We start from the raw sequence: 23,426 nt of genomic DNA, 5'->3' as shown, positions 1-23,426 counted from the left end.
TATTATAGGAACAAATTCACCTCTGATAACAAGGCGTATTTGGTATAACAATCTGTCACTATCCAAGCTGAGACTGAGTACCTAGTACCTGCTTCTTTGTGACATTATTCTTTTGCTCTTGGTGAAATAGGCGAGTGGGGATTTCTGGCTTGACGTTTTAGATTAGGTAGATTCAACCTGTTGTTAGAGAGTGGTTTCCTGTCATCAACAACGCATTGGCTGTAGGAATTACGTATCCAGGCCTATCACCTTTGAATGCTACTACTTCAGAACCCGTTGTAGGGATCGTTAGCATTTGTTGATGAGGGCGTTGTTTGGCCTTATAACATGTCAAGTGTACTACCAATGGTAGCGATACAAGAATGCTTGCCGGTTCGTTTAACCGAGAATATATAGAATGGTTGATTTGAGAGCTGTTCTATCCTATGTATGGAGTATATATATGCACCGAGAGTGTAAATTTCCACTTGATCTGGCCTGTCATAATATCATGCATTACATGGAGCCGATGCTACCCTGAAAACTGATCAATGTGTGCTGCGAAACACTAGGCTACACAGATAAAGTTATGATACAGTATCATTATGACTAGGATTATTCCTAACGGAGAACTTGAGCTGAGAGGTGGAGTGTAGTGTAATGGCAAGTGATTGGTACGTTAACTGTTACATCAAGGCACATCTCCGTCTGCACCGCATTGACAAGCCTGAAGAAGCATAACTATATTCTTTTCACTCGACAGGTAAAGATGAAATTGATGTTCTAATGATCTTTTGACGAGCATGTGTTTAGTGTTCTGTGTGAATGAGACGGGAGCTTACACAGCTGGAGACTGTAGCACCCAGCTAATTAGGCCCAGCCAGCTGCATTCACTTGTGCTCGGTCAATAGAGTGAATCGGTCAGCTCTGATAGCTCCTTTAGCCAGCTGCACTGACCTGCATGTGAGCTGAAAGCGAATTTTCTGCGTTCAATAGCCCCAGTTATTCATTCACATTCATCGTTTATTGGAAAACCTATAGTATCTGTTTTTCGAATAATCAACATATAAGGAAGCCCCTCTGTGATGAGCCGGGCTCTAGTAACTTGACTCAACTCAACAACGTCGCCATCAAGTCCTCCTAGTCAGTAAGTCGTGCAGCTCGTTTGTTTTCATCTTGTACTTATCACCTCACTAACTGAACTCAACAAAGTCAGCAATGGAGGAAGCATCCGTCAGCGATGAAGCTGCTGCGCAGGTCGGAAGCGAAAGTCTATACGCCATCCAACCCATTCCTGGCAAAGGACTTGGCCTGATCGCCACCAAGGATATTCCCAAGGGCACTCGTATCCTTTCGGAGCTGCCTCTTTTCAAGGTCTCCCCTGGTGAATCTAACCGCCAGATCCTTACGGATCACATCACCAAGGCGCTGAAGGACCTGGATAAGGAGAAACAGCGGGCGTTTCTGGATCTTCCAAACGTCTACGGCTTAGACGATGGCCCTTTCCTCGGTATTACGAGGTCTAATGCGATGCCTTTGGGCCCCGACGCTCCTCAAGCTGGCCTTTTCCTCGACGCAGCTCGCATCAACCACTCCTGCCGACCTAATGCGCATAAGAGCTGGAATGCGAACATTGTACGCCTCACAGTCCACGCACTTTGTGACATCAAGCAAGGACAGGAAATTACCATTTCATACTTGGAAATCACCAAGATATATGTCGTGCGTCAAGCACTCTTGAAGCGTTTACTGTTTGACTGCAAATGCGAGCTCTGCTCAGCGCCGCGGCACCGACGCCAGCAGAGCGATGGCAGAATTCACGCCGTCGAAATGGTCGAGATGGGGCTGCACATGTACTTCAGCGAATCCCTTTCATATTTGCCTGCTCATGATTATGCAGGCGGGCTCACTTACGCTCTCGGCATGTTCACGGAACTCAAAGCAGAGGGCGCCCGTGATGCTCGCTTCCCGGGCGTGTATCACACCGCATTCAAGATATCGGTCAAGAACGGGGACAAGACGAGGGCCAAGATTTTCGCCGAGAGAGCCTATGCTGCCAGAGTCGTTGTGGAAGGCGACGACAGCCCATTGGCCGTGGAATTGGCACAGTTTGTTGAAGAACCTACACGACACCCGCTTTACCGACCGAGTGCTGATGGGAAAGAGGTTGAGCTTCCTCGAGAGTTGAGTGCGTCCCAATTCGAAAAATGGCTTTGGAAACAGCGCCCAGATGTTGGTGAGGAAGAAGACGAGGATGAAATCGAGGAGTCTGAGTCTGAAGATGAGGACGACGACGACCTTTGATAATAGTGAACACTAGCTCAGCAATGGTTTGGGGCATAATCTGGATATGCCATCTTGGATGCAAAACTCTTTATCAGAGGTAGAGATTGCAGGCGCTCAGTTTGGCTGCCATTGTTCCTGATTGGGTTGATATCAGTTTACATACAGTTAACAAATCTTATTTGCATTTGCCATTTGTCTTCTTTTTGTTATCTTAGTGACGTGACCATGTCCGCTGACCAAAGCAGCGCCTGCCGTAGGTGATGTGATTGATGTACGAGTGTAAGTCTTTAAAAAAGATGTTTAGACTGGCGCTGGCTCAAATACGTGCAGACTGACTGTCGGCACCACACAGATGCTGGCCACATCATATGGCAGACGTGAATCTATCATCTTGTTGAGCCAAAGTGACTGCTGACGCCGAGACAAAGCTCACACTGAAGAAGCCGGCTAGGCGCATCTGGACTTCCATAGTGTGCACTGCAGATTAGTGTGACGATGAGCATGTATCCAAATAAATGTCTAAATACTGAAGCAAAGGCCATAAAAAGAAGGCCAAGACATTGGATTGGGATTCTTATCTGGAATGCAGTATGAACTACTACTAGGTACATGCCTATGCATCCCACTTATATCCCGATATCAAGTATCTGAATGCAACCTCTCCCACCCAAACAAGGACCCATAGTTGCAGCCAGGGAGTTCAGCCGACCTGTGTCTCTATCTCTCCCTTGCTTTGCTGCTTGTTTGCTTGTTTGAGTAATTGACGGGGGGACCTAGGTTCGCCGGGATGTAACAGCTTCGGAGTACGGATATGGGCAAGGGATATGGGCAAGGGATATAGCGCCGCAAATAAGGAGCCTTGTTTGCACATCATGCAACCCCTTCTGCGAAGAATCAGGCTTTACCAGCCGTCCTTGTGCAAATCCAACGCATCACAGCTTGGACTTTTTGTCCCTCCAGCCTTTCACCAATCACCGACGGACGCTGGAAGGATTCTCCGAGATCCCAGGCTCGGTGTCACGATATCTTGCCGCATTCGGGCCATCACGCGCACCGAGCGGAGCCCTGGCCGCTTCACGAAGCTCGTACGAGTGCCATGTCTGCTTGTGACAGATACAATGCATTGTACACTTGGCTCTGAGGAGAGCATGTACCGAATACCTGCCTACAGCCCGGCACCCTGATGTGGGATAAGGGACATGGAAATAGAGCTCTGGGTATGCTACGGAGAACTGGATATCATACGCAGTACAGTAGCATCGGGTGTCGGGATTATCTTTGCCTTGTTTGAGGCCACCTGTGAAGAATCTGCTCGATCTGACTCGTATGCATTACTTCATCCATGCACGTATTTGGAGACGTCGTTTGACGATGAGCAGCTCCGCCGCCACAGCCAACAGCTAACATTGTTTGTAGAATGTTGACTAGTCTTCGGTGAGTAGTCTTCGGGTAAGCAGCAGTCCAGAGCTCAGACTTTTTCGTAATCGGCTCTTGTAAAGCTAGACGGCTGACCACTCACATTGCTCACATCATAGACCTAGTATATGCTGCCATGGCGGCCGATGGAGCCGGCCTGGGAGCTGGGACAATCATTAATCGTTAACCTTATCCGCCACAACGAGAGTAGCATGCAACTGTAAGGGAGGCAGCAGCAGGCAGTATGTATGTAATATTGACGGGCTAGACGCACAAGTCATAGCGCGAATTGAGTTGGAGGGATGGAGGGACGGGTGAATGATAGGGCGAGCGAGAGACAGGCGAGAGACAGAAGAAGCTGGCGTGGCTCCTCTGCAGCCTGGCAATTCTGCTCGAGGGTTTCGCTGCTGGCCACTCATCTGTTTGCCTCGTCCGCACCGCCATCAGCGTCCAGGCATCCGCCGCCCACGAATCTGGCCACAATTGGCGAAACAGAAGCTTCGTGATGGGGGTTTTTGAGTTGCCTACCAGGCGTCAGCCAACTAGCAGTATAAGTGGTAGTCGTTTCGAATGGAATGGCCGAGGATACCGCAGGCTTGGGGCTGGACCGGAAGACGCACGGGTCACCAAGGTGAGAGAGCGCAGCTTGCAAGTACAGGCTTGTACTCGGTACCGTCACCAGCCAGGCTTGGCCCTACTAGTAGTAGTATTGATCGCCTAGCAGACTGCTCCAAGGAGGCAGACGCTGCTCGACAGCGAATCAGCGGGCACTGCATCCCGTGTTGTGGTGCTGGTCTGAGACCGCCAAAAGTGCCAGACGTATTCACTGCCAGCTTCAATCTTGTTCTGGGCAGCTTCGAGGCTTCTGCTGCTGCTGATGTACAGGATACGCCGTGCATGCCAACCTCTAACGCCTCAGATTTGCCTTTGGCCGCCTCCCGGGGGCGTCTTGAAGTCATGCACTTGGCCGTCTTGGTGCCGGAAATACCTGGGGCTAATGGCGCCATTGGCCGCTCGCGACCCACCCCCAGCGGTTTTGCTTGTGCTCCAGCCCAGCAGGCAGGGATTTGTTTCGTCACTTTGGCCAGCCAGAGCGCAGACAGTAGACGATGGCGCATGGCGCACTGGCCGTTTCTGTTGCCTCGCGCGCTGCCATCTTCTCCGCACTTGTCACCGCTAGCACTGTGGCGACCTGAAGCTTTAGCGCAGTGGAATGGCGATTCTCTTGGCCCCAGCCCTCCGCTGAGCATCGGCGCCATCAGCGCTGTGATGCTGCGCTGCAGGCCAGCTGCGGGTACTGTACCAAGTACCGCTGCGGTACCTTTACTGGTTGCGGCTACGCGTCCCTGCGCGTCCGTCTGCTGGCCTCTATCGCTCGCTTTACTGGCACCAGACTGTCACCGTCACTTGTCAGGTACTGGGTACGTTGTGTTCCCAGCGCTGCTCGCCTCCCAGTACTACCCGGACGTTGCAGAGACTTTGCCCTGAGCCGGCCTGCAGACGTCCTCGGCAGCTCCACTAGCAAAAGGTTCAGCGGCTGCCTCCCAGTCGGTGAGGCCAGAGCCGAGCTTGCCTGCCTGCGTCACAGCGCATCATGTACTGGCCGCAGCGCACGGGAGGGGACCGCTAGGTAGCTGGTACAAGCGGCCAGCAGCCCAGAACACCCAGAATGCACTGCGGCCTCTCGAGGTTCCGACCGGCTCGCCTAACCCGGTCAGCCTGGCGCCTTTTGTAAGAGCTTCGCTCCCAACCACGCAATCGTCATCTCTCCTCTCTTTTCCTCCTCTTCATCAACCTCCTCCCAACTCCATCACCACTGCAAAAAGGGTTGCATCGCCATTGCATCGCTCCTTGATACTGCCATCTGTCCTTTTGTCGGTGGCCCGTATAAAAGAACAGCCTGCTTTCGATAGCATCGACTCAAGGGGGAAAGTTGTTATCGCGTGAGTACAGCCCACCGCTTCGTCACTGTCCTCGGATTGTAGTATTTGCATCCTGCTAACAAATCTGTCATCACAACAATAGACCGCCATCATGGCTTCTAACCCCCAGCCTGGTCCTGAGACCATGGTCACCCTCAAGGTGACTTTTGAGAACACCACTCGCCGAGTCAAGATGCCACTCCGTGAGATGACGCCTCACGTTCTTGAAAACAACGTATGCTTGACTAGACTTTCATCTTTCCCACTATGTCAATCATCAATCCTTGGGTAGAATGGTGACGCCGCTTATCTTACATTTATCATGGTGACTCCTAAGATGCCAGAGGTGCTGACATTACATCCAGATCCGAACCTTCCTTCGCATCGCCCCCGAGGCCCAGATGATCGTTGAGCGCTACTCAGACTCCGCCAGTGCTTTTGTTGTTCTCGACTCGAGTAATATGCCAGTCTACAAGCAGCTGTACAGAGCCGCAAAAGCCAAGTCAAAGCTGAAGCTGCGTGTTTCGGTTATCCAGCCACCACCAAAGACTGCACCAAGGCCCGCCACAGTGGAAGATGCGCCAGAGGCCTCAGCAGCAGAGACCTACGAGTCCACTGAGAAGATAACTCCCACTGAGAGCGACGCATCTCAGTCAACATCAGACTCGGCCACAGAGATGCCGACGCCATCTACGGTTCCCTCTTCGATTACCCTTCTCTCGGGTGTCGAACTGCCCCTGCGACCTGCGTCGCCTGCCCGGCCTGCGGCGGTCGACACCACCACGGTCGAGGAGACGACTGAAACCCCTGTCCCTGAGTCACAGCCGGCAAACTTCGCTCAATCTGCTCCTTTTGACCCTCAAACAGTATACTCGTCGTTCCAAGAGTACTGTGACCCAGCTCTAGCCCTGGCTTCGGCTCCGGCTCCGGCCCCAGCCCCAGCCCCAGAGTCGTCTCTTATCATTACTCCCGCTCCGTTTGCTGTCTGCTGCAACAACTGCGAAAAGACAGTTGCGGATGTCCACTATCACTGCCAGACTTGTGATGATGGCGATTTCGATCTTTGCCAGGCCTGTGTTGATCTGGCAGTCAGCTGCTATGATGAGAACCACTGGCTGATTAAGCGGACCATGATTGACGGTCAGCTCGTCGCTAGCAGCACCGAGAAGATTGAGCCCAAGGCCCAGGCCAAGAAGCAGGAGGAAATCCCCATTCAAGAGGAATCAATTCCTGCCCCCGAGAGAGAGGAGTTTGCCGTTGAGACCACTCACATTGAGAATGCTCCAGTGCCATCTATTTGCATGCCAATTGTTGCTGAGCCTCTGAGAACCATTGATGTGGCTCCCGCATTCTCTCCAAGAGTTCCATTCATTGATCCTGTAGGTGCCCGATGGTCCTGCTTGGGCAACATGCGAACATGCAACTGCTGTGTTCAAGGTATGTGCACTCTAACAAACTAAATTTTGCCGTAGAACTCGTCATGCTAATGAATCTCAGAACTTCCCGAGGCCGAGTTCCTTCACTGCACCACTTGCGAGGATTTCGATCTCTGCCAGGGATGTTTCGCCAAGGATGCCCATGGCCACCACCCCAAGCATGCCTTTATCCCTGCTGTTGCAGGTACCAACATGCCACACCACATTACCATCAAGATGGGAGCTGGTCGCAACCAGGCTCACCACGCTGTGTGTGATGGCTGTGACAAGTACATCACTGGCGTTCGCCACAAGTGCCTGGACTGCCCAGACTGGGATTACTGCTCTGAATGCGTTGTCAATGCTGCCTTTGTCCACGCCAGCCACCGCTTTGCGCCCATCTATGAGCCTCTCGCTGATGTTCATTCTTACGCTTGTGCTCAGCCTGTGCACATGGGCATCTGCTGTGATGGACCCCTGTGCTCCAGCAACCAGGACTATCCCACCTACATCAGAGGCATTCGCTACAAGTGCGCGGTCTGCCATGACCTTGACTTTTGCGCAAACTGCGAGGCTAGCCCTGCCAACGAGCACAACAAGACCCATCCTCTCATTAAGTTCAAGACGCCTGTTCGCCACGTTAGCGTCACTACTACTGGCGAGCACCAAGATGGCAAGCGCATGCCTCCTATGGGCGACCGCGCCAAGAACGCCTCCAAGCCTGCAGAGACTTCGGGCGAGAGCAACTCCATCAACACCGTGCAAACCGTTGTGGACGTGAAGCCCGAAGAGCCCAAGGTTGAGGAAGCCAAGATGAAGGAGGAGTCCGAGTCCGAGGTCAAGGAGGAGGTCAAGGAGGAGGTCAAGGAGGAGGTCAAGGAGGAGAAGGTCGCCGAGGTTGCAGCATCTGTTAATGAGCAAGACCTCCGTGCCGTCTTCCTTCGCGACTCCGTATCCGATGGCACCATCATGCCTCCCAACCACGTCTTTGAGCAGACCTGGGTGCTTCGCAACGAGGGCACCACTACTTGGCCTGCTGGCTGCTCCGTCAAGTTTGTTGGCGGTGACTACATGGGCCACGTTGATTCCGCTCACCCCGCTGGTATCTCAGAGCTTGTTTCAGCTTCAGAGTCAACAGTCTGCTATGCCCCTCTCGCCCCGGGCAACGAGTTCCCCTTCACCGTGCTCCTCCGCACTCCTGCTCGCGCTGGCCAGATCATCTCCTACTGGCGCTTGACTACTCCTGAAGGATTCAAGTTTGGTCACCGTCTCTGGTGCGACGTCAGTGTGCGAATGCCCCCGCCTGAGGCTCTGCCAACGACTACGGTCGAGGAGCCCAAGAAGGAGGAGGATGCCCAGTCTGGCAGCGTCATGATCTTCCCCAAGCTTGACAAGGAGTCGCCTGCCGCTAGCATGCACGCAGAGGTTCAAAATCAATCTGTCGCTGCAGAGGAGAGAGCCACGGAGACCGAATCTGTGGCCGCCAGCGGAGGAGAGTATGAGTGGGACGGATCGGACGACGGCTTCATGACCGATGAAGAGTACGATATCTTGGACGCTTCTGATGAAGAGTACCTGGAGGATCGCGAGAAGAGAATGAGAAAGTAACGGAATGGCCTTGTGGACAACAACTTTTGAATCGGAATATGGGGAATTTTTTTTCTTTCTTCTTTGTCTTTGGCATGCGCTTCTTTGCTCTTCTTCCCTTGCCAAATGGGCCACAGTACTGTACTTCCGTTTACCCCTTGTTATTGGGACCTTATTCCCGCTGGTCGTCATAATGCCATGTGGCTTGAGCCTCTGTGCTCTTCAAGGCCCGGCACCAGACGACACAGATAAGAAAATCTGGCAACACGCTCGTTTGATTTCATCTATTAATTGTAGGATTTGATTAGGGATAGGTCATGAATATTTACCGATAGTATTGCTAACTATTTTGAAAACTCTTTCATTCCGTCGCGTGTCTAACTGTCTATCCCTCCCCCCCCCCTTCTTTGTTACTTATTTCATTCATCACTTGTAAATCAGTGAGTGTTCCGTGATGCTCTTGAGGCTCTCGTGCATCGTGAATCCAGGCAGCAAAGGCGAAAATCAAGTAACCCTCGGTAGGTGGTACCAAAATGGTACTTACGCGCCGTACGTGCAGCTCCACAGCGTGATTGGCTGCATCGGCGACGAGCGAGGGTGCGTCAGGGCAAAAATTGCGCGGGCAAGTGACGTTGTTGGCCAGGGTGTGCCCAGCCAGCTGCAGCGCAGAGGGTGTCCTGCCGTGGTAGCAGTGACCTCAGGCCCAGGCGTCACCGGATCACCTGCGTCGGCCACTTCCAGTAGCAGCCGGCGGCTTACCTAAGTGACAGGCGGATGGGGAAGCCGATTTTTTTTTTTTTTTTTCCCTTCCATGTTCCCAGTTTTCGCCTCAGGCCGCGTGCTTAACCTGTACTGGAGGGGCGCAGAAAAGCGGGTCGCGAGCGTGCCCCTTGTGCTGCCAGTGGACTAATATTTACCTGGCTTGAATCGCCCCTTGCCGCGCCGCCCGTCTCGTTTTTTTCCCTCCTCTCTGCTCTGCGCAGGTGCCGCAACAAGCTGCGGGCCATCCTCTTCGACTTCCCTCCCGCCAAACCGTCCGCCGGTTGTCGTGTCAACTCTGTGGCAGCGACCTGGACGACTCTGCGAGCGTTTGCATCTGATTCGGTGTTGCAATCGCGACGAGGTTTTTCACAGTCTTTTTTTTTTTTGCTTTACTCGTTTGCTGTGAATCCCCGCAGCAGCTTGTGCTCGTCTGCGAGTGCTTGCCCTCTGACGACTTTTTTTTCCCGCCCGCCGTCTTTTCTGCACCCCTGTGGCCGTTTTCATCCACCGACCCTTGACGCGACCCAGCACTATATCATCGTCGCGCCTCTTCTCTAATCGCCTGCCCTCTTCTCTTGTCTTTGTTTTCTCCTCACATCCCCTACTGCCTCCTCCTGTTTCGTCGCCGCCATGGTTACTTTCGCCCTTCCCGGCGAGTACGACGCCGCGGATGCTGGAAGCAGCACTCCCATGTCACGTCCTCCTCTGCCCTTCGCGAAGCGCACCTACGTCGCGACGCCATATGCCCACAAGCGCCTGGGAACGCCGCACACAGCTCCGTCGCGCAAGCTGCTGATAAAGCGCGATGAAGTCTCATCGGGCGCCCTGAACCGAAACGGCATCTCGTCTCGCAGCAACCTCTTCAAAGCCTCCGTCGCCGAGGACCTTCCGACGAGCTCCTTCTCGCCCAGCATCCCGCAGAGCACGATGAAGAAGGTCTTCGCCCCCGGCGTGACTCCCGAACCGAGTCGCGTGTATCGCGAGTCCACTGCTCGTCTGACGCCTCGCGGCCTGGCCGCCCACTCCTCAGACAAGGAGCTGTTCAACATGCGAATCTCATCGCCACCCCCAGAATTGACCGGCGAAGTCCTGGCAAACAAGGTGCCAAAGGACTGGAACTCTAAGGGATCCATCTATGCCGATCAGTTTTTGGCACATCTCTGTCCTCCAGACCTCGACGACGAGCAGCGTCGCCAGTTCTTCTGCATTCTCGATCTCCGTCGACTGAAATATGCCGCCAACGAGATCTTTTCCAAGAAGACTTGGAAGCTCAACATCATGAACTTCGCCAAGGAGTTTGAAAAGAGTCGAAGCATCATTCTGCTTCGGTATGGGCTGTACGAGTTCCAGAGCGTTAAGCCGTCCAAAGAAGTTCTCAGGAGATGGCGACGAGAACATGGCCTGCCCGATCCCGAGGAAGAAGAGGAGGAGCAGGCCAACGGCACGCCGAGCAAGTCAATGTCCGTCAAGAAGCGCAAGGCTGATGACGACCTTTTAAAGGAGACTGCTGATGCAACTGAGAATGTGGCAACAGCGACCAAGCGAAGGGCTACTGTCAGCGATGAAGGAGAAGAGCCTACTGCCGTCACTCCTGCTCCTAACAAGAACAAGAGAAAGACTGTCAACAACGAAGGGTCGCCCGCCAAGTTGCAAAAGGCTACTCCATCTACCGCCAAGTCGCTCTTTGAGAAGATTGCCAGCAAGCCGGCTGCGACTCCCGCATCTCCTCTTGCGTCTCCCGGTTCTCTGGCTGCGGCCTCTCCCGCCCCGTCTCCCACTCCTTTCAAATCGGCTGACAAGAATGCCGCCAATGGTAAACTGTCTCGTTCGGTATTCAACAACTCTTTGAACAACTCTTTGAAGCCCCCAGTCAACGGCAATGGCAACATATTTGGCTATCTGTCCGATGCCAGCTCCGCAAAGAATAGCGGCATTGAAGCCGATGCTGAGAGTGAATCTGAGTCTGATGAAGATGAAGGAGACATCGAAGATAGCCAAGAGGGCGGGCAGAGCGATGAGCCTAGCGGCGCAGCCAGCGGCGCAGGCGACGTTTCCTCTCAAGCTGGATCAAATCTATTTGGAACCAAAACGTCAACCGGCTTCGGTACTGGTGTATCCAGCGCTGCTGGTACCAGGGATAGCACTCCAGGCCGCAGCCTCTTTGACCGTATTACTAAGGATCAAGATGGGCAACCAGTGCGAGCCGATGAGTCTGCCGACGAAGTCGCTATCAAGAAACCAGCATCGTCCATCAATCAGACCTGGAATCCCACGACCCAACCCCTCAAATTTGCCCCTACCTCAGCCGCTACCCAGAATGGTTCACTTTTCGGTAAAGCAACCTCCACTTCCAACTCCACCTCCATCTTCGCGCCCAAGAGCACTGCACCATCCAACATTTTTGGAGTCTCCAAGCAAGACCAGAGCTCCAAAGCAAACACGCCCATTTCGGAAGCCGACCTGGCTGGCGAAGAGTCTGATAAGGAAAACGACTCTCGACCTACCAAGAAGGTCTTTTCTGAACCCAAGGTGTCTGCCATCCCAAGCACTGGCGCGTCGCTCTTCGGTCTCAAGCCCGCTGCGGCTGAGCCCGTCAAAGTGAGCGAGCCTGCCAAGCCTGCAGCTACCGCCACCACCAACTTGTTTGGCACCATCGGAACTTCTGAAGCAACCTCGAAGCTGTTTGGCGATGTCAAGACATCAATGCCTTCGGCCTCCACGGCTGCTCTGTTTGCTCCCAAGAAGGAGTCTGAGAAGCCCAAGGGCAATGGACTCTTTGGCAACTCGGATGCCGCAAACCCGTTGACTGGCGCGTCTGCAGCTCTCTTTGGCATCAAGCCAGCGACGCCGGCCGCAGCACCATCTCCTGCTCCCCTATCCGCCCCTTCTCCCGCCCCTACTACCAACCTGTTTGGCACTGCACCAGCAGCACCACCCGCAACGACCACTCCAGTTACCTCGACTAACTTGTTTGGTGCCGCAGCCGCAGCCCCTGCACCTACATCCACGTCCACATCTCTATTTGGAGCCAGCACCCCTGCCTTCAGTTCTGAGCCCGCCAAACCGAAGCCTGCCTTGTCCTCGTCCACCAACCTGTTTGGCACCGCTGCTCCCGCGGCAGCGCCAACCAGCTTGTTCGGTGCGCCGAGCGCCGTGCCCGCCAAGAAGGATCCTTCTCCTCCGGCTGCGAGCCAGCCCGCCGCTGCACCTCTGTTTTCCTTTGGATCAGCGGCCGGTGCAGGCCCTAAGCCCACTGAGACTTCCCAGCAAGCTGCCAAGTCTCTATTTGGAGCGGCTCCAAAGTCACCTCCCGCTTCTTTCTCGACCAACAGCTTGTTTGGTGGAAGTCCCATGAAGCAGGACGATGCATCACCAGCAAAGAAGCAGTTTACTGGTCTTGGCACTGATACTTCAGCGCCACCTCCCGTTTTCAACTTCGGCGCAGCAGGCGGCGCAAGCTCAAATTCGAGCTCCAACTTGTTTGGTAACTCGATGAACTCTGCTCCTGCTCCCGCTGCGGCACCTCTCTTTGGTGCGGCCCCATCCAACACTGGATCTGGATCCGGATCTGGAGATGGCAGCGGTGGTGGTTTCAACTTCAACTTTGGATCGGGAGGAGCAGGACCTTCTAGTGGATTCAGCAATCCTTTCTCTGGCAATGCCGGCGGGAACTCGACCCAGGCCCCGACCGCGGCTCCTGGAGGCATGTTCAGTTTCGGCTCATCCACCCCGGCGGGAGGTTCTGGAGGCTCCGGAATGTTCCAGTTTGGTAGCGGCGCCGGAAGTCAGCCCTCGCAGCCATCAGCGCCTCTGTTCAATGGCGCAGCCTCGAACACGAGCGTGCCATCTTTTACTGCGACGGCTCCTTCTGGTCAGCCATCATCCATGTTTGCCTTTGGAGCAAGCCAACCTTCCTCCGGATTCAACCTCGCACCGCCAGCTGGTGGCTCCTCGACCACCGGGACAAGTAAGTCTCCTTTTCCGCACCGGAAAATCGCGCCGCTAAAGCGACGGGTCTAGACTCTCCATTCAACCTTGGGGGAGGCTCTAGCTTGGCAACCACACCTGCCGGCGGGACTCCGGAACCATCGACCCAAGTGAAGACGAACAGCAGTGCTGCTGATAATAATGACGAAGATGGCGAGAAGCATGAGCAGATTAGCTTGACAGAAGGCGCAGACAAGGACGAAGACGTTTTGCACGAAGTTCGCGCAAAAGTACTCAAGTTTGTTCCCGCTGGTGAAGCATCAGATGCTGAAGAGAAGAAGTCGAAAAGCCCATGGGCCACCCAGGGCGTGGGAGCTTTGCGCCTGTTGAAGCACAAAGAAACTAATGCGGTGCGTCTGCTTCTGCGCGCGGAACCTAGGGGCAATGTTGCCATGAACCGGTCTGTACTGCCTGATTTATCTTACAAGGCAGATGAAAAGTATGTGAAAATGACTACGTCGAATGACAAGGGTGACGGCCTCGAGACCTGGATGCTCCAGGTGAAAACGAAGGATTTGGCCAAGTCATTGGCCGAGGCGTTGGAGACACACAAGGCGTTGAACAAGAAATAATATGGGAATAACAAGTGCATTTTTCTACGGCTGGTTGTTGTTCACTAGGAAATGGGAGATGGGAAGTTTGGGGGGCTGTCCAATTGTTTTTTTTTTTTTTATCATTAGCATTGCGGGCGTTAGAAAGCTTGAAACTCAGGCAGGGGTTTGCCTCGCCTGTTTCTTCCTGGCTGGGGTTTGGTGAAAGAATGAAACTCTATATATCCCAAGGATTAGCCATGCCCTTTTGATTATGATGGTGTAATAACTGGTGTTTTTGTATCTTTAGGGGCGCGCACTACTAGGTACTAGGTGTGCTGAGGGAAGGATGATCCTAGATTTAAGAAACAAAAGTCTAGCGTTTGTACAGTAAAGAAATATTGTTTGAAGTTGATTTCTTCATGTGCCTTGTATCTATGTGTTAATTACTATGAAGTCTGTCGTGCTTGAAAGTGTTCTATGAACTCGCATACAGGAAGATACAGAAACTACACGAATTATGGGACAATTCAGCAGCTACATACAGGTCGGTCTGGCAGTCTCGTGGGGGCGGGGAGCTCGCTATCGATAGCGGTACTTGGGTAGCTAAAGTTGCGCGTGGCGCGTCTGCGCTCGCTATAGTTCCGTAACTAACCAAACCTCTAAAACACCACAACAGCTCTGGGTTGAGAGAGAGCTTTGCATATCAAACGCCAGCAGCTATGCCACGGTATGAGCTCCATTGCCGAGAAAGAAGATTTCCTGACCGATTGAGGCTGATGTGAACCCTTTGTTTAACAATGTTTTTAGCGAGATTATTACCGTTCAAGCTGGGCAGTGCGGCAACAGCAGTAAGTGCCAGTCATGCGCTTCCGACCTCCCTTTCTTGTTTTCTCCTTGGGCATTTTGTTTTGTTTACGCGCGGCATTTGAAAGGCTGCTGACGATTTGGCCCTTAGTTGGCAGTCAGTTCTGGCAGCAGCTATGTCAGGAACACGGAATTAGCCAGGACGGCAACTTGGAGGACTTTGCGACAGAGGGCGGCGACCGCAAGGATGTGTTTTACTACCAGAGCGACGATACGCGATATATTCCCCGAGCGATCCTGATCGATCTTGAACCTCGAGTATGTCCTCTTTCGCGTGTTCAATTTCTTTCTCCTGCTGCGGGCAGGTCAATACTGGCAGCAGACAGGGAGAAGACAAGAAAGAAGAGATATTAGAAGTGGCTAACATTGCTTCCTCGGGAATAGGTGTTGAACAGCATCCAGACGGGCCCGTACCGAAACATTTATAACCCGGAGAACTTCTACGTGGGCAAGAATGGAATGGGAGCGGCGAACAACTGGGGTGATGGATATCAGAGCGGTGAGGCGGTTTATGAAGATATTATGGAGATGATTGACCGAGAGGCGGACGGTAGTGACTCGCTCGAGGTAAGCATGCAAATATTTTTGCTTTGACAGGGTGTGTATGTGCTGACGGGATGAAATTAGGGATTCATGATGCTGCATTCTATCGCCGGAGGTACGGGATCGGGTCTGGGATCGTTCCTCCTGGAGCGGCTCAACGACCGGTTCCCGAAGAAAATCATACAGACTTACTCCGTCTTTCCCAATACAACAAACGCGCCGGATGTGGTGGTGCATCCTTACAACAGCGTTCTTTCGATGAGGAGATTGGTGCAGAACGCAGACTCTGTTGTCGTCTTGGATAATGGTGCCTTGTCGCACATTGCCGCAGATAGGCTGCATGTGCAGGAGCCCTCGTTTCAACAAACAAATCAATTGGTAAGCTGGGGGAAGACATTGCTTGAAATACGCTTGCAGTACATGGCTAACTGACGTGTTTCAACATAGGTCGCAACTGTCATGTCTGCAAGTACCACAACTCTACGCTATCCGGGATACATGCACAATGATCTTGTTAGCATTCTGGCCTCGCTGATACCTACTCCGCGATGCCATTTCCTCATGACGGCCTACACGCCATTCACCGGTGACCAGGTTGAGCAGGCCAAGACAGTCCGTAAGACGACGGTGCTGGACGTGATGAGGAGACTGCTGCAGCCAAAGAACCGCATGGTTTCGACGGTACCGGGCAAGAAGAGCTGTTACATTTCCATTTTGAATGTGATTCAGGGCGAGGTGGATCCGACGGATGTGCATAAGAGTCTGCTGCGTATCCGGGAACGAAAGCTGGCCACGTTTATTCCGTGGGGCCCTGCCAGTATTCAGGTGGCGCTGACGAAGAGGAGTCCGTATATGCCAATGAGCCATCGCGTGAGCGGGCTGATGTTGGCGAATCACACAAGCATTGCTACGGTTCGTACATCCAGATATCGATCTCATTGATTTCCCCCTTGTTTGATGAGATACTTCAATTACTGACTGACACACATTGGTACAGCTCTTCAAACGAATATTAAAACAATATGACGGCATGCGGAAGCGCAATGCCTTTATCGAGGGCTACAAGAAGACGGCGCCCTTTTCCGAAAACTTGGACGAGTTTGACGAAGCAAGGCAAGTAGTATCTGACTTGGTTGCAGACTACGAGGCAGCAGAGGATGCGGATTACCTGAATCCCGACAGCGGAGAGAAGCCCACCTCAGCCGATACGGATAGGCGAATGGCAGGAGTGTAAAAGAGGTGGAGGTGAGCGTTTGTTTATTTCGCTATTTTTTTTTGTGTCAGTACTTGAAGGATAGGTGCCCTGACGAAAGTGGGAGGTTTCAAGTGGGCTGATGACGAAAGACATGGAGCGGCTGGCGTTTCGGACAAGGAATTAACGTTGATATCTATCATTGTTTGCTTTACTTTTTTTTATAACTCGATTAACTGCTATGACGACAAATCTAAGCATTTCTGACACTCACCCAAGGGTCTCGGTGGGCAGTGTGATGCAATTGGCGCCAGGACTTCAATCGTTGAATGGGCCCTCTTACCCACCTATTTTACTTTTTGTAGACGTGTATAACATCACATACTGTAAATTTGAGGTTGAGATGGCAATATGCGCTGATCTCGAGTGGGCAATCGGGTGAAATTGTGGAGAAGTATGCCCGGAGCGTTTTCTGCGGGAGGGTCGCGAGTAATGGCGACGTCATTGAGGCGAAGGATGGGTAAGGATAATCGCGATGAAAAGTATATAAGACGATTGGAGAGTGAAGATGAGATGGGACAAAAAGTAAACCAATCTATTACATCTGAAATCAATTCAATTGCATATACGCAAGAAGTATAAGTCTACGATACCGTAAGTTGCAGCGTTATCATAGCACCGGCACTGCTCATTGCTCACACTGCATGCAGCCTTAGAAACAATCTACTACAACTCACCGTTCCATCACCAAACACACACACCACACAAAAAAAAAGAAAACAATGTCTTCATCTCAGAACAAGTCCAAGGAGCAAAAGATTGCCGAAGTCCAGGCGAACCTGCCTCTGCCCGAACAGCCCCCCAAGCCCTCAGACTTCAATTCGGCAGACATGCGCACCACGGGCGTGGGATCGGGGCGCATCAGCGGCAGCGCGGGCTCAGATGCGGGATCCGAGGCGGGGCTGAGGGGCCCGGCGGTGAAGGCGAGCGAGGAGATTGACATGAGCAAGATTGGAAGGGAAGCGGTGGAGAAATAAAATTTCCTGTTTAATGTATTTTAGCAACATGAATTTCAACGGATTATGATATTGATCGAGGTTGCAGCACGTGTTAGTGAGGTAAATTGTAGCTGTGAAACGCGCAGCCTTGCCGTGCAGGAGGGGTTCTTGTAGCGGGGGTGAAAGCACCCTGATGGCAATGCGCTGCCTCTCATTGGCCGCCTTGCAGCTCTCTCCTCTGAAATTTTTAAATTCTGCCCAACCATCGCCAACACCTCTCTCTTCTCTTCCCAATTCATTCTCTCCTTGAATAACTTTTCATAAAAGAAGGCGGTCTTTCTAGTTTATGTTCCGTCGCATCCTGACCAAAATGGCCGAATCAGCCCCCAAGCGCCTCAAGACCGACAGCCCCAGCGTCCTCGTCGGCACGCACAGCGGCCACTTCCACGCCGACGAGGCCCTCGCCGTGCACATGCTGCGCATGCTGCCCACCTACCGCGACAGCAGCCTCGTGCGCACGCGCGACCCCAAGATCCTCGAGACGTGCCACACCGTCGTCGACGTCGGCGGCGAGTACGACGCCCAGCGCAACCGCTACGACCACCACCAGCGCGGCTTCACCACCACGTTCCCGGGCAAGAACACGAAGCTGTCCAGCGCGGGGCTGGTCTACATGCACTTTGGCCGCGACCTGATTGCCCAGAGCATCCAACAGGCGGCGTCCAAGACTGAAGCTAGTGCTGCCGATTCCAGCTCAGACGTCGAGCTGCTGTACAACAAGATTTACGAAAACTTCATCGAGGCCGTCGACGCCCACGACAACGGCATCTCTCGCTACGACCGCGACGCCCTTCAGGCCGCGGGCATCGAGCAGCGCTTCAGCTCCGGCGGCTTCACCCTCGGCGCCATGGTCGGCCGCCTCAACCCTGCCTGGAACGACCCCAAGCCCGCCGACGCCGACGAGGCCCAGCAGGCCGAGGACCAGCTCTTCCTGACGGCCAGCCGCCGCATCGGCGAGGAGTTTGAGCGCACCCTCGACTTCATGACCGGCGCCTGGCTGCCCGCGCGCACCATTGTCCAGCAGGCCTTTGACCAGCGCACAAAGTACGACGCAGAGGGCCGCATTCTTGTGATTGAGGGCCAGAGCGTGCCCTGGAAGGAGCACCTGTACACGCTCGAGGGCGAGGGCAACCCGTCCGTGCTGTACGTGCTGTATGCCGAGAGCACTGCACCCGGCGCCAAATGGAGGATCCAGTGCGTGCCTGAGACGCAGGACTCGTTTACGAGCAGGAAGCCCCTGCCCGAGGCGTGGAGAGGGTTCCGTGATGCTGAGCTGGATGGCGTTTCTGGTGTTGACGGCTGTGTCTTTGTTCATGCGGCGGGCTTTATTGGCGGTAACAAGACGTTTGAGGGTGCCAGGGAGATGGCTACCAAGGCATTGGCATTGTAATATAAAGGTGAAGGGGTTTATAATGACTTTTAATGACCACCAGCGTAAAAGAAACCATGTCTAAAGAGGAACGAAAGAACTGAATAAAAAAAAATTCAATAAAATTTGAAATCACATCTGATTTTGTTTTTCCTGTGTGTATGCTAAATACGTAAAATATCCTCTCAAGGCAATGTCTCAACCGTGGCAGAGCATGCAGACTCTTTCTTCCATTTTGCCCTGCTGAATCGACAACCAATAAGCAAACTCAACATGCATGCACAGGAATAAAATAACCAGAGCACGAAAATGGTAGATAGATTGAAACAATAGCGCCATATAATAAAAAGGCCACGGCAACGGCAACAGTAGCAGTAGTTTGAAACCCCCCTTTCTCATCGTAAGACAAGGTACATACGCAAAGCAATGCAGTTAAATAAGCAAGGCAAATCGGTCAACACGAAACATGTAAAAATACAGAAACAAAGAAGAAGTAGAAAGGAGCAAAGTCCAAGTCGTCGTTTTTATAGTTTCAAATAGTTGTTCTTTTTTGAGTTTCCTTTTTTTTTTCTGCGCAAAAAAAAAAGTCATGGCGCCTGAGGCAATAGAAAAAAAAAAGGAAGACAAAGTTTGAACAATTTCCCTTGCATCCTCCTCCCCGTTCCCTGATTTAAAACGCCAGCGTGTCATGTAACAATAACAGTAAAGAAAAAGCAAGCAGAAAGTAGGGGAGAAGGAAGGCAAATAAACTATAGGCTCGTCATAAAATAACAATTTTTTCATCCATCTTCGAAATCAACTTGTCGTGTCAATTTCCACATCTCTCTCCTTGCCCTTTTCCTCATTCTCGTAATGATACCCTTGTGACTAGATAGAGTGGGATGCGAGAGACCAGGGTAATGATGGTAGACAGTATCACCATTCTGCTTATTTGATTTGATATGGCAGCTATTTTCCCGTGCCTCATCTCATGTCTCATATCGCACTCCTTAAATCAGAAACGGCTGGAAGAAAGGAAAAAAGATGGCTTCCTTCGCTGTAGTATCCTCGTAGTCAGATACCACAGCATGCAATCCTCATACGTAAGCGGGATATAGATTGGATTTCCTGGTCATGCTTGTAAAGGGTTTATTGTCGGAGCGGCATGGCCTCGCCAGCAGCAATCGGTGTTCCGGCAAGTCCAGCGGCAACAGGCTTGGCCTCTTCCTCGTCTTTCTTGTCGTCTCCGCTCAGCGTCACCTGGCCCTCGGCGGATGTCTCTCTGTTCAGGAAGCTGCCCTCTTTGATAGGACTGCCGGCCTGGATGCCGGGAACAGATCCGCGGTGGGCGTGGCCCGGAGCGCTGGTGCCGCCGCCGTTGGTAGGAGATGTCAGGTGCGGGATGTTTTCGGGGACGGGGTGCTGCGAGCCAACGGCACCGGCGTCGTCGCCCTTGCCAGCCTTGGACATGGCATAGTCGCCCGAGTCGAAGTATTTGCGGTCTTTCAGGTGCTTGGCGAAGTGGTCGGATCGAGAGGGAAGCTTGCCGTAGAGGCGGAAGAGCCGTTGCTCATCCGGGGTGAGCGACTGCAGCAAGAGCACAGGCAGCGAGTTAGCAAATGCAAATCATGGTCATTGTAGGTTTCCGCAAGTGGTTTCTTTTCGACACAAATTCTCTGGCAGAAGAAAAGGCGGTAGGTAACTGGACGGAACAGCTCCAGCACCTCTGTCCGTCCTTTTCGGTCACTGCACTTTACCCCAATGCAGGCCGCGTTGGCGAGAGGAGGGGTAACAAGACAAACGTAAGGACAGGGGGGCATCTCACGTTGATGTCGACCTTGTTCTTCTGGTGAGGGTTCATGGTCTCTTGGAATGTGAAAAAGCAGGAAGTTCGGATCGATCGCTGTGTCCTTTGGACGGCTCGTCGCACAAAAAAAAAGAGGCTATCGGGTTTGTAGGTGCTCGAAACAGGCGACGACTCAGTTGTGTGGGCTTGTGGTGCGTGTGCCAGGCACAGCTGAATTGGCTCTTGGTCACCGGCGTGCGGGGGTTGCAATGGGGTTCTCAAGGTAGCCCTGGAGAGCTTCCTTATTGTCCAGGAGGAGGGAGAGAAGAAGAAGAAAATGACGACCTAGAGGGTAGAAAAGAGAGAATGAAGTGTCGTTGATTTGGAGGCACCAAATGGAAAAGGTCGAAAATAGAAAGTAAAACCAATCGAACAAAAAAAATAGTCGGTCCCTGAGTCTTGTTCTGACCCAGCAAGGTTACTAGATCTGGGCGCAGGGGATGGGAGGGGGCAGAGAGCAGGTGATCCAGTTACTGGAGGTCACTCAAGCGGCCACTGGTTGGTTCGGCAGTGACCTGGAGCAGCTGCGGTGGAGGCGCTGCAGCTGTAGCTTGGATGTGCTGCTGCTGTTGCTGCTGCTGCTACCAAGCTTGATCTTGTCACTGCAACTCTCGGAGTTGTCCTTTCAACAAATTGTACCTCGCTCCGTTTTCTTGAAATTTTTTATTTACACTCAGTAAATTCCTGCTTTTTATTCATCTTGTAGCTTTTCATCCAGTCCAAAGTACCGCAGAGCATCCTGCGGGTATGGCCAAGCTAGCTGCTTAGTACCTGGGAGATACCTGCCCAACAGTGGATTCTAGCTTCGGCCAAGACGGTATCTGCATTGATAGGGCATCCATCTCCCAGGAGATAAAATACCTCGGTTTGCAGATGAATAAGTGCATGTTGAACACAGAGAGCACGCAATTGCCATTTAGGGACTCTTCTTGGTAAAAAGCCACAGCAGCGGTAATGCACTGTGCCATTCGTGTAAGCCTCTCTACCTCAGTTGAAGCTCTTACTCGTACAGTGCAAAGCATGATGCACATCAAGGTACAGTACGTATCGCTCCGCTGTGTCGTCACCAACAGAACCTCTCGCTCTTAATCGCTCTGAAACAGATGGGGCCACAAGGAAGTCATTCGTTCCCACAAGGGTCCTGCAGCAGCTTTTCTTTGTCCAACCGCCTGCAGTGACTGTCGCTCTGTAGATACTGCACCCACTTCCGCTCGCTGTATCTCTACCTCTTTCCTCTGCTTCCATCTCATCATCGCCGTCTACGGCCAAGCACTCGTGACACAATGCTGGATTATGACGTAACCGCCCATGTCCTCCACCTCGGCCAATCATGACGTCGTGCCCAATCCAACTTCATGGCGGCCAGAGCGTGTAGTCTATAACAAACGATGGATGGTGGGAGTCACAGAATGTGGTGGTAGCCGCACACTCACACTGACATTACCCGGACTAATGCAGTAAACGCATCTTTGCTCCCCCTTTCTCATACAGCCTTGGGATTCGGCCAGCTCTGCTCATCATCTAGGCTTGAAGAGGGCAAAAGCTCAAGTGCTTCCCCACATCAATCCGCGTTTGACGGCCAAAGGCTCACGCAAAAGCTTGATCGCCGAGCCAGTCACAGCCATCTGGAGGCGCGAATCCCGCGAGTGGACAGCCAGTCAAGTTGCCCGGATCTGAGGAACCCCTCCCTCTCCGGGCTGTCCTTTAGAGTCTTGGTCGTGCGTGTGCAACCATGGGCGGGCCAAAGTCAATTCGAACGGCAGAACGCATCCCCTTCCTATCACCTACGGACATTGGTACCGACAGCCTACTGCCTATGGTCTTGACCATTCATTGGATTGATTCGAGGTTCCGGCTCTGACAGGTACAGTCGTTGAAAGCAGCTCGCACATGGCGATAGAGTTTCATACTTGCCTTTGGCCTAGATTGCCACAGAGATGGTCGCATTCCTTGTTGGATAGTTGACGTCTGGCTGGTTCTGCTGGGCTCGGGGCCAATCAGAGGCAGCATCGACATCGTTCCACAGCCGGTAGTTGGTTATGCATGCAACCCCTTCTGCGTCTTGTACGACTTGCTATGCCTCTCAAGCAGCGAGTTGCATTTCGGCGATAAACATGGCTGATACTCATCTTCAGCGTTGCTTACCAACTCTCTTTCGGTCTGCAAACTCCGATGCGGAGAACCGACTGTGCTTTGAAAGCCAGGAAGGAGTCTCCGCTTCGTCAGCTTCTCCGCGAAGGATGCGAGGCGTGAGCATGGCATGGGCATGGCATGGCACGTTGTGGCATAAATACATGGCGGCGGGGCAGGTGAACCGCGGTGTATTCGGTGAAGGCAGCATGGACCAGACGGATACCTTTAGCTTATGATTATAATTGACTAATCGTAACAACAATTGGCGAACAGAGACATCTTAGGAGAAGATCAAGGCAATTGTAGTAGCATCTCTACCCAGACATGCTCTGTTTCATGTATTTCTTGATGACGGTCGTGAACCGAAGTGAGGCACCTCTTGCCGAGGTCTGGCGCGGCTTCTGTAAGAGAGACACTGAGCTGCAACAGCACAATTTCCCCAGATTAGATTATTCTATTACTCTTCGCCTCGGAGATGTGCTGCGCAAACATATGAAATGCCTATTTAGTATTCTGCAGTTTGGCTGCCCTGAGGGCAGCATATTGGTATATTCC

At 52.6% G+C, this 23,426-nt stretch overlaps 8 protein-coding genes across 8 annotated transcripts; 7 read left to right on the top strand and 1 right to left on the bottom strand.

Annotated features, from left to right (window-relative positions):
• Positions 1 to 1,197: 1,197 nt before the first annotated feature.
• Positions 1,198 to 2,283, top strand: TGAM01_v201569 (set-domain histone methyltransferase-6; the record flags this gene model as incomplete). Its single annotated transcript, XM_018806342.1, has 1 exon — positions 1,198 to 2,283. One exon carries the CDS (start codon positions 1,198 to 1,200, stop codon positions 2,281 to 2,283), a length of 1,086 nt encoding a protein of 361 aa, XP_018660373.1.
• A 1,968-nt stretch (positions 2,284 to 4,251) lies between these two features.
• TGAM01_v201568 (hypothetical protein) lies at positions 4,252 to 5,169 on the top strand (the record flags this gene model as incomplete). Its single annotated transcript, XM_018806343.1, has 1 exon — positions 4,252 to 5,169. The coding sequence occupies one exon, from the start codon at positions 4,252 to 4,254 to the stop codon at positions 5,167 to 5,169; it is 918 nt and encodes a 305-aa protein (XP_018660374.1).
• Positions 5,170 to 5,715: 546 nt separating this feature from the next.
• TGAM01_v201567 (hypothetical protein) lies at positions 5,716 to 8,626 on the top strand (the record flags this gene model as incomplete). Its single annotated transcript, XM_024548792.1, has 3 exons — positions 5,716 to 5,838; positions 5,969 to 7,040; positions 7,101 to 8,626. 3 exons carry the CDS (start codon positions 5,716 to 5,718, stop codon positions 8,624 to 8,626), a joined length of 2,721 nt encoding a protein of 906 aa, XP_024406403.1.
• A 1,371-nt stretch (positions 8,627 to 9,997) lies between these two features.
• On the top strand, positions 9,998 to 13,926 carry TGAM01_v201566 (hypothetical protein; the record flags this gene model as incomplete). Its single annotated transcript, XM_018806345.1, has 2 exons — positions 9,998 to 13,334; positions 13,388 to 13,926. The coding sequence occupies 2 exons, from the start codon at positions 9,998 to 10,000 to the stop codon at positions 13,924 to 13,926; spliced, it is 3,876 nt and encodes a 1,291-aa protein (XP_018660376.1).
• A 680-nt stretch (positions 13,927 to 14,606) lies between these two features.
• TGAM01_v201565 (tubulin gamma chain) lies at positions 14,607 to 16,528 on the top strand (the record flags this gene model as incomplete). The annotated part of the gene is made up of 7 exons (XM_018806346.1): positions 14,607 to 14,614; positions 14,695 to 14,735; positions 14,843 to 15,009; positions 15,136 to 15,318; positions 15,379 to 15,672; positions 15,742 to 16,206; positions 16,292 to 16,528. 7 exons carry the CDS (start codon positions 14,607 to 14,609, stop codon positions 16,526 to 16,528), a joined length of 1,395 nt encoding a protein of 464 aa, XP_018660377.1.
• Positions 16,529 to 17,268: 740 nt separating this feature from the next.
• Positions 17,269 to 17,523, top strand: TGAM01_v201564 (hypothetical protein; the record flags this gene model as incomplete). Its single annotated transcript, XM_018806347.1, has 1 exon — positions 17,269 to 17,523. The coding sequence occupies one exon, from the start codon at positions 17,269 to 17,271 to the stop codon at positions 17,521 to 17,523; it is 255 nt and encodes an 84-aa protein (XP_018660378.1).
• Positions 17,524 to 17,854: 331 nt separating this feature from the next.
• TGAM01_v201563 (hypothetical protein) lies at positions 17,855 to 18,934 on the top strand (the record flags this gene model as incomplete). Its single annotated transcript, XM_018806348.1, has 1 exon — positions 17,855 to 18,934. One exon carries the CDS (start codon positions 17,855 to 17,857, stop codon positions 18,932 to 18,934), a length of 1,080 nt encoding a protein of 359 aa, XP_018660379.1.
• Positions 18,935 to 20,041: 1,107 nt separating this feature from the next.
• On the bottom strand, positions 20,042 to 20,753 carry TGAM01_v201562 (hypothetical protein; the record flags this gene model as incomplete). Its single annotated transcript, XM_018806349.1, has 2 exons — positions 20,042 to 20,479; positions 20,718 to 20,753. 2 exons carry the CDS (start codon positions 20,751 to 20,753, stop codon positions 20,042 to 20,044), a joined length of 474 nt encoding a protein of 157 aa, XP_018660380.1.
• Positions 20,754 to 23,426: the final 2,673 nt, after the last annotated feature.

This window comes from Trichoderma gamsii, assembly GCF_001481775.2.
Source record: "Trichoderma gamsii strain T6085 chromosome Unknown Scaffold_4.2, whole genome shotgun sequence".
Lineage (NCBI taxonomy): Eukaryota > Fungi > Ascomycota > Sordariomycetes > Hypocreales > Hypocreaceae > Trichoderma > Trichoderma gamsii.
Note: the sequence above shows the minus strand (reverse complement) of the source record. Positions and strands in the feature narration are given on the sequence as shown.